Genomic DNA, 9,150 nt, shown 5'->3' with positions numbered 1-9,150 from the left:
AGGGCTTACATTATACCCACGTATTTACATTATCACCCAAGGACTTACATTATCCCCAAGGACTAACATTATACCCAAGTATTTACATTATCCCCAAGGCCTTACATTATCCCCCAAGGACTTACATTATACCCACGTATTTACATTATCCCCAAGGACTTACATTATCCCCCAAGGACTTACATTATACCCAAGTATTTACATTATCCCACCAAAAAAGGGGATTGGACAGTGGCCCAGTAGTTTATAACTGTAATGTAAATGTAAATATTTTTTTTAGGAAAAGCTAGACACACAAACACACACACACTCCGATCAGTGCTGTGTTACCAAGGCTTCATCAGCTAGTAATAAGGGAGATGGTTATTTCATGATGGTCCCCGACCTTATTTAGTAAGATTTAACGGGTAATCTAGGATTCAATTAGCAAGATTTAAAGGGTAATCTTGGAATCATTTAAAATGTAAAGGGTAATCTAGGATTCATTTAGTAAGATTTAAAGGGTAATCTAGGATTCAATTAGCAAGATTTAAAGGGTAATCTAGGATTTAATTAGTAAGATTTAAAGGGTAATCTTGGATTCAATTAGCAAGATTTAAAGGGTAATCTAGGATTAATTTAGTAAGATTTAAAGGGTAATCTTGGAATAATTTAGTAAAATGTAAACGGTAATCTAGGATTAATTTAGTAAGATTTAAAGGGTAATCTAGGATTCAATTAGCAAGATTTAAAGGGTAATCTAGGATTCAATTAGTAAGATTTAAAGGGTAATCTAGGATTCATTTAGTAAGATTGAAATGATAATCTAGGATAATCTAAAAGGTATTAAACTGTGGAGCTGATTAAAGCATGTGCTTTTATATAAACTCTCTGAAGCACCTTCAGTTTACCATCACAGGGGTTCTGCTTTAAGAAGAAAACAACAGATTGATCTTTAACTGGATCACAACAAGGACATACATCTTCTGTCAAACATTTAACAAAAAGAATGATGGGTTCTGGTGGACCAGTTTAGCACTTTAACAGTTTTATCTGTCTGACAGGAGGTCACAAATGGAGAGGGGGAGGAAGATGTCTGACTGGAGGTCACAGATAGAGAGGGAGGAAGATGTCTGACTGGAGGTCACAGATAGAGAGGGAGGAAGATGTCTGACTGGAGGTCACTGGAGGAAGATGTCAGACTGGAGGTCACAGATAGAGGGAGGAAGATGTCTCTGACTGGAAGATGTCTGACTGGAGATGGAGAGGGGGAGGAAGATGTCTGACTGGAGGTCACAGATAGAGAGGGAGGAAGATGTCTGACTGGAGGTCACAGATAGAGAGGGAGGAAGATGTCTGACTGGAGGTCATAGATAGAGAGGGAGGAAGATGTCTGACTGGAGGTCATAGATAGAGAGGGAGGAAGATGTCTGACTGGAGGTCATAGATAGAGAGGGAGGAAGATGTCTGACTGGAGGTCATAGATAGAGAGGGAGGAAGATGTCTGACTGGAGGTCACAGATAGAGAGGGAGGAAGATGTCTGACTGGAGGTCATAGATAGAGAGGGAGAAAGATGTCTGACTGGAAGATGTCACTGGAGGTCATAGATAGAGAGGGAGGAAGATGTCTGACTGGAGGTCACAGATAGAGAGGGAGGAAGATGTCTGACTGGAGGTCATAGATAGAGAGGGAGGAAGATGTCTGACTGGAGGTCACAGATAGAGAGGGAGGAAGATGTCTGACTGGAGGTCACAGATAGAGAGGGAGGAAGATGTCTGACTGGAGGTCACAGATGGAGAGGGGGAAGAAGCTGTCTGACTGGAGGTCGCAGCTAGACAGAGAGAGAGAGAGGAAGCTGTCAGACTAGAGGTCACAGCTGTCTGACTGGAGATCACAGATGGAGAGGGAGAGGAAGATGTCTGACTGGAGATCACAGGTGGAGAGAGGAAGCTGTCTGACTGGAGGTCACAGATAGACAGAGAGAGGAAGCTGTCTGACTGGCGGTCACAGGTGAAGAGAGGAAGCTGTCTGACTGGAGGTCACAGATGGAGAGGGATGAAGCTGTCTGACTGGAGGTCACAGATGGAGAGGGAGATAGAGGAAGCTGTCTGACTGGAGGTCACAGATGGAGAGGGAGAGAGAGGAAGCTGTCTACCTGGGGGTCACAGATGGAGAGGGATGAAGCTGTCTGACTGGAGGTCACAGATGGAGAGGGAGAGAGAGGAAGCTGTCTGACTGGAGGTCACAGATGGACTGGAGGTCACAGATGGAGAGAGGAAGCTGTCTGCTGTCTAGAGGAAGCTGTCTGACTGGGGTCACAGATGGAGAGGGATGAAGCTGTCTGACTGGAGGTCACAGATGGAGAGGGAGAGAGAGGAAGCTGTCTGACTGGAGGTCACAGATGGAGAGGGAGAGAGAGGAAGTTGTCTGACTGGAGGTCACAGATGGAGAGGGAGAGAGAGGAAGCTGTTTACCTGGGGGTCACAGATGGAGAGAGAGAGAGAGAGAGAGAGAGGGGAACTGTCTGACTGCAGGATACAAATAGAGAGAGAGGAAAGTAACCAGATCCGGAATGTCAACAAACACAAACATATTAACAAACACACACTGTGGGAGAATCACGATGGTGAATCACTTGTCGTTCCGCTTGTAAGCCCATGCTTAAGCTAGTGATATTGATGTTGTTTTCCTGGAAGCTATACACAATTTGTACACTTTTTAAAGACCCAAGTACTGTATGATCACAGCAATATAAAGTACTGTATGATCACAGCAATATAAAGTACTTCATGATCACAGCAATATAAAGTACTTCATGATCACAGCAATATAAAGTACTGTATGATCACAGCAATATAAAGTACTGTATGATCACAGCAATATAAACTACATGATCACAGATCACACCAATATAAAACTGTATGATCACACAATATTCTGTATGATCACAGCAATATAAAGTACTGTATGATCACACCAATATAAAGTACTGTATGATCACAGCAATATAAAGTACTGCATGATCACACCAATATAAAGTACTGTATGATCACACCAATATAAAGTACTGTATGATCACAGCAATATAAAGTACTGCATGATCACACCAATATAAAGTACTGTATGATCACACCAATATAAAGTACTGTATGATCACACCAATATAAAGTACTGTATCATCACACCAATATAAACTACTACATCTTTCATACCAATCTAATGTATAAAATCTAATAAAATCAAATGTTATTTGTCACATACACCTGGTTAGCAGATGTTAATGCGAGTGTAGCACTCACCTCCTCGCTGTAGGCCGTCTCGTCGTTGTTGGTATTCAAGACTACCACTGTAGTGTCGTCTGCAAACTAGATGATTGAGTTGGAGGCTGCGTGGCCACGCAGTCGTGGGTGAACAGGGAGTACAGGAGGGAGCTGAGAACACACCCTTGTGGGGCCCCAGTGTTGAGGGGCGGGGGTGTTGTTTCCTACCCTCACCACCTAAGGGCGGCCCGTCAGGAAGTCCAGGTCCCAGTTGCACAGGGTGGAGTCGAGACCCAGGGTCTCGAGCCTAATAACAAGTTTGGAGCGTACTATAGTATTAACTGCTGAGCTGTTGTCGATGAACAGCATTCTTACATAGGTATTCCTCTTGTCCAGATGGGTTAGGGCAGTGTGATTGCGATTGCGTCGTCTGTGGACCTATTGGGGCGGTAAGCAAATTGGAGTGGGTCTAGGGTGTCAGATAGGCTGGAGGTGATATGATCTTTGACTAGTCTCTCAAAGCACTTCATGATGATGGAAGTGAGTGCTACGGGGCGATAGTCATTTAGCTCAGTTACCTTTGCTTTCTTGGGATCAGGAACAATGGTGGCCATCTTGAAGCATGTGGGAACAGCAGACTGGGATAAGGATTGATTGAATATGTCCATAAACACACCAGCCAGCTGGTCTGCGCATGCTCTGAGAACGCGGCTGGGGATGCCGTCTGGGCCGGCAGCCTTGTGAGGGTTAACACGTTTAAATGTTTTACTCACGTTGGCTGCAGTGAAGGAGAGCCCACAGGTTTTGGTAGCGGGCCGTGTCGGTGGCACTGTATTGTCCTCAAAGCGAGCAAAGAAGTTGTTTAGTTTGTCTGGGAGCAAGACATCGTGGTCCGCGACGTGGCTGGTTTTATTTTTGTAGTCCGTGTCTGTAGACCCTGCCACATACCTCTCGTGTCTGAGCCGTTGAATTGTGACTATACTTTGTCTCTACAGTATACTGATGCTTACCTTGTTTGATTGCCTTGCGGAGGGAATAGCTACACTGTTTGTATTCGGTCATGTTTCCGGGCGCCTTGCCCTGATTTAAAGCAGTGGTTCGCGCTTTCAGTTTTGCGCGATTGCTACCATCAATCCACAATTTCTGGTTGGGGAAGGTTTTAATAGTCTCTGTGGGTACAACATCACCAATGCTGTGGGTACACCTCGATGGCCCCCTCACCGAACCAGCGTATTCATCAATGTTATTGTCCGACGCTATGCGGAACATATCCCAGTTCACGTGATCGAAGCAATCTTGAACCGTGGAATCCGATTGGTCGGACCAGCGTTGAACAGACCTGAGCAGGGGCGTTTCCTGTTTTAGTTTCTGTCTATAGGCTGGGAGCAACAAAATGGAGTCATGGTCAGATGTGCCGAAAGGAGGGCAAGGGAGGGCTTTATATGCGTCGCGGGAGTTAAGTTCTTTCAGGGCCGTCGAGGTGTCTGCTTGGGGAGGAATATACACGGCTGTGATTATAATCGAAGAGAATTCTCTTGGTAGATAATGCGGTCGGCATTTGATTGTAATATATAAAGTACTGTATGATCATACCAATATATGGGTACTGTATGTATCCTCCACTTTTGGTATGGTGTGCATTTTAGGACAAACTCAAGAAGGGTTGACGATTGCCTCAAGGAGGTATGAGGCTGAGGATGTCCTAAAATCTACACCGTAACATGAGTTCTTCTGGACAATGACCCTTTTTTGACTTTGTGTGACAGAGGACTTTTGTTTTTTATCTTCTAGGTTTACGAACAGGACGACTTGAGTGAACAGATGGCGAGCCTAGAGGGACTCATGAAGCAACTCAACGCCATCACTGGCTCGGCCTTTTAACCCCAGCAGCCCTGGCAGAGAGTCCCACCCAGACAGTCCGTCAGACCTTAACAGCAGCAGCACAGACAGCAGAACCACAGTATTACACCATAGGGCAGGGCACAGAGAGGGGGGGTAATGGTGTCAGAACCTCAGAAACATAGATACTTCTCCACCCCCCCCTCCCCCAAATACTGTAACCAACCCTTCTAACAGACCTCTATGTAACCCTATAAATACAGTAACCAACCCCCCTGACAGACCTCTCTCTACCCCTATAAATACAGTAACCAACCCCCCTGACAGACCTCTCTGTAATCCCAAAACATCAAGACTAACGATTAAGGAGAATCTAAAAGATTTCCCTAGTGTTGATTTCCCTTTAAAACACCACCTTTTGAGTTTTCATTTATCAGTGTTAATTTTGGAGGGTTTCCTTGTGCGTTACTGGTGTATTGGATTGAACTTTGAACTGAAGGCATAAGTGTTACAGCTGGGTCTATAGTATTAGACCTTTGGATTGGTTATTATCTCCAGACACCAACGTTTCCCCAGACCCCTCGTTCACCAACGTTTCTCTGGACCCCTCGTTCACCACTGTTTCCCTGGACCCCTCGTTCACCAACGTTCACCCGGACCCCTCGTTCACCAATGTTTCTCTGGACTCCTCGTTCACCAACATTTCTCTGGACCCCTCGTTCACCAACGTTTCCCTGGACCCCTCGTTCACCAACGTTTCCCTGGACCCCTCGTTCACCAACGTTCACCCGGACCCCTTGTTCACCAACGTTTCTCTAGACTCCTCGTTCACCAACATTTCTCTGGACCCCTCGTTCAACAACGTTTCCCTGGACCCCTCGTTCACCAACGTTCACCCGGACCCCTCGTTCACCAACGTTTCTCTGGACCCCTCGTTCACTAACGCTTCCCTTGACCCCTCGTTCACCAACGTTTCCCTGGACCCCTCGTTCACTAACGCTTCCCTGGACCCCTCGTTCACCAACGTTTCCCTGGACCCCTCGTTCACCAACGTTTCTCTGGAACCCCTTGTTCACTAACACTTCCCTGGACCCCTCGTTCACTAACGTTTCCCTGGACCCCTCGTTCACTAACACTTCCCTGGACCCCTCGTTCACTAACGTTTCCCTGGACCCCTCGTTCACTAACACTTCCCTGGACCCCTCGTTCACTAACACTTCCCTTTACCCCTCGTTCACTAACGTTTCCCTGGACCCCTCGTTCACTAACACTTCCCTGGACCCCTCGTTCACTAACACTTCCCTGGACCCCTCGTTCACTAACGTTTCCCTGGACCCCTCGTTGCCTGGTGATGTTGTGAGACAACAAGGGAGGTCTCACAGTAACCACACCCTTACAGCGTTGGAATGAAACGTACACCAACTCCTTGTGAACCCGAGGCTGTCCAAATATGGACACCGTACACACGCTCCCTCTTCTCTTTCCTAAAACAGTGACACAGTCAGTGACCACAGCCTAGAACATTCTACAGGCTGTGAGGAACACTGGTTAGGCCCCGGGTACTGGATCATCTCAATACGGACTCTACAGAACCAAGTTCAGACTCTGGAAAGTTCTGGATCCTTGTTCAGGTCCATTTGTGTTGCTGCTCCTCAACTGAACATCTGCCCTGGTTGTGTTGCTACCCTATATCACAACTACAGACAGCTGTTGAAATCGTTAAAACAACACCAAGAATTATAACCAGGCGCTCCAGTCAATGTATGAATGGTCTTGGAACGTACTGGGATTCAAGACCGTATCAAATGGTATTTACAGGGGTTGGAAGGCTTTTTGTATGAATGTATGCTATTTACTCTGAACAATCCATTGTTTTGGTTAATACCACCTTATTCACAACATACAGCGTCTTGTGCATTATTATTAAAACCCCCGAGAGATGTTTCTTTTTTGTTGTTGATTATGGCGGCGTTGATGCTATTGATGAGTCGTCATGTTAACAGTTAAGGTTTTCATGAGACAGACACATCAGTTTAAGGTTGTACGGTTGACTGACTAACAATGTGATCACACAGGGGTTTGTTTTTGGTCATTTTTATATGATAAACGATTATATTATTCCATATAGTATATTTTTACATCAGCAGTTCTGTCAAAGCTGCAGTACAACTATTTTTAAACCAATTGATTAAACCCTACTGGCTTCTAATCTAGTTTTACATTATGGGGCTGCATGGGTTGCTATGCATCACTGAGGATAGATACTGTACATAACCTGAAGCCTTTTAACAAAACATGGCTTCAATATGTACCACTTAAGTGATAAATGAATCATTAATCGCCATGAAAATAGGACATCAATATTCGCATGTTTGATTCTGGTAACCCACGGTAACTGTGCTCCCTTTATCATTTGCAAGCCTCTATATTTCCCCTCCCCCTCTGAAGATGGATTGACCCAGAGAGTTGTAGCGTTAGCTACATTGTCATTCAGAACATGTTTAGATTAGAACACAGGAGATAAAGGGTTAGCTACATTGTCATTCAGAACATGTTTAGATTAGAACGCAGGAGATAAAGCGTTAGCTACATTGTCATTCAGAACATGTTTAGATTAGAACACAGGAGATAAAGCGTTAGCTACATTGTCATTCAGAACATGTTTAGATTAGAACACAGGAGATAAAGGGTTAGCTACATTGTCATTCAGATTAGAACGCAGGAGATAAAGGGTTGAATTCATTATACTGTATCAAATGTTAGGATTCATATTAGGACACCGGCTGGAAATAGCAACAATGCTGAATATGGTATTGATGTCTGTGCCAGTGAGACATTCAAATGGTTTAGAATAGAGGGAAAGAAAAGTCACAGAACAGACGACTCATCACAGAACAATGTCTTTATTTCCTCACAACAAACTGTCGAGTGTGCTCTCATTCTACGTTGTACCAACAGACGACTCATCACAGAACAATGTCTTTATTTCCTCACAACAAACTGTGGAGTGTACTCTCATTCTACGTTGTACCAACAGACGACTCATCACAGAACAATGTCTTTATTTCCTCACAACAAACTGTCGAGTGTGCTCATTCATTCATCACAGAACAATGTCTTTATTTTCACAACAAATCTGTTTGCTCTCATTCTACGTTGTACCAACAGAGACTCATCACAGAACAATGTCTTTATTTCCTCACAACAAACTATCGAGTGTGCTCTCATTCTACGTTCTTTTTTATCTGTTTGCCCTTAAAGGAAAATTCCACAAAACAAAATCTAGTTTTCAAGATCTAGAATATTGAAAAGTCCAGAACATGTCACAGTATGATGCGTTTAGGACAATAATTTTTAACGTTATACATCTTCGAAACTTGATCGCTGACCTGCAAAACATTTTTAGGATTGTTTCAACAGTGGACTAATGAAACACAACATTGTTTTTAGTTTTTTTTGAGTGGTATTTTCTTTTAAATTACTTTTTTTTTTTAAATTTATATATTTTTTATTTGTTGAGAAAAATGGAGATGTTCTATGTGCCTATACGTTTTGCTTTTCCGTTCTTCGTTTCTCTCTTCGTTGGTCACTTTACTTGATCTGTATGGAAATACGAAAGGTGATTTTTGTTTTTCTCTCTTTGCCTCGCCCTTTAGTGCAGGGTAACAGATGAGCTATGAAGTTCTGCCGACATAGTCTTCTCTCTTCTGAACGACAGACAGGCAGACCATGGCTCTATATTTTCTTGTATGCTGTACATGTGTATTACCATGGAGATAGGACCGCTGAAGCAAGACAACGTGAAAAAAATTTGAATCAGTCCCGAATGGAATCCTATTCCCTATTTCGTGCCCTACTTTTGACTCAAGCCCTATGGACTTTGGTCAAAAGTAGTGCACTATATAGGGAATAGGGTGCCATGTTTTTTTTATTCTTCCATTGTACAGTTCCATAGAGCAACTGAAGGACAAATTGCTAGTTAACTCATTGACTGTGTGTGGGTGTGGGGAGGGTACTTTTTATGATAAAATGTCATATATTATTTAGAGCGCACATTACTATTATTTATGA

At 43.8% G+C, this 9,150-nt stretch overlaps 1 protein-coding gene across 1 annotated transcript in view; it reads left to right on the top strand.

Annotated features, from left to right (window-relative positions):
- Positions 1-7,770, top strand: part of dcc (DCC netrin 1 receptor) — a 675,496-nt gene extending 667,726 nt beyond the window's left edge. Inside the window, exon 29 of the mRNA XM_065007657.1 lies at positions 5,032-7,770. Coding sequence (XP_064863729.1) covers positions 5,032-5,121 — 90 coding nt within the window. The 3' untranslated portion in view covers positions 5,122-7,770. The remainder of the gene's footprint in view (positions 1-5,031) is intronic.
- The last annotated feature ends 1,380 nt before the right edge of the window (positions 7,771-9,150 follow it).

The sequence above is a fragment of the Oncorhynchus nerka genome, linkage group LG22, assembly GCF_034236695.1.
Source record: "Oncorhynchus nerka isolate Pitt River linkage group LG22, Oner_Uvic_2.0, whole genome shotgun sequence".
NCBI lineage: Eukaryota > Metazoa > Chordata > Actinopteri > Salmoniformes > Salmonidae > Oncorhynchus > Oncorhynchus nerka.
The sequence above is the reverse complement of the archived record's forward strand: the minus strand, read 5'-3'. Positions and strand labels throughout refer to the sequence as shown.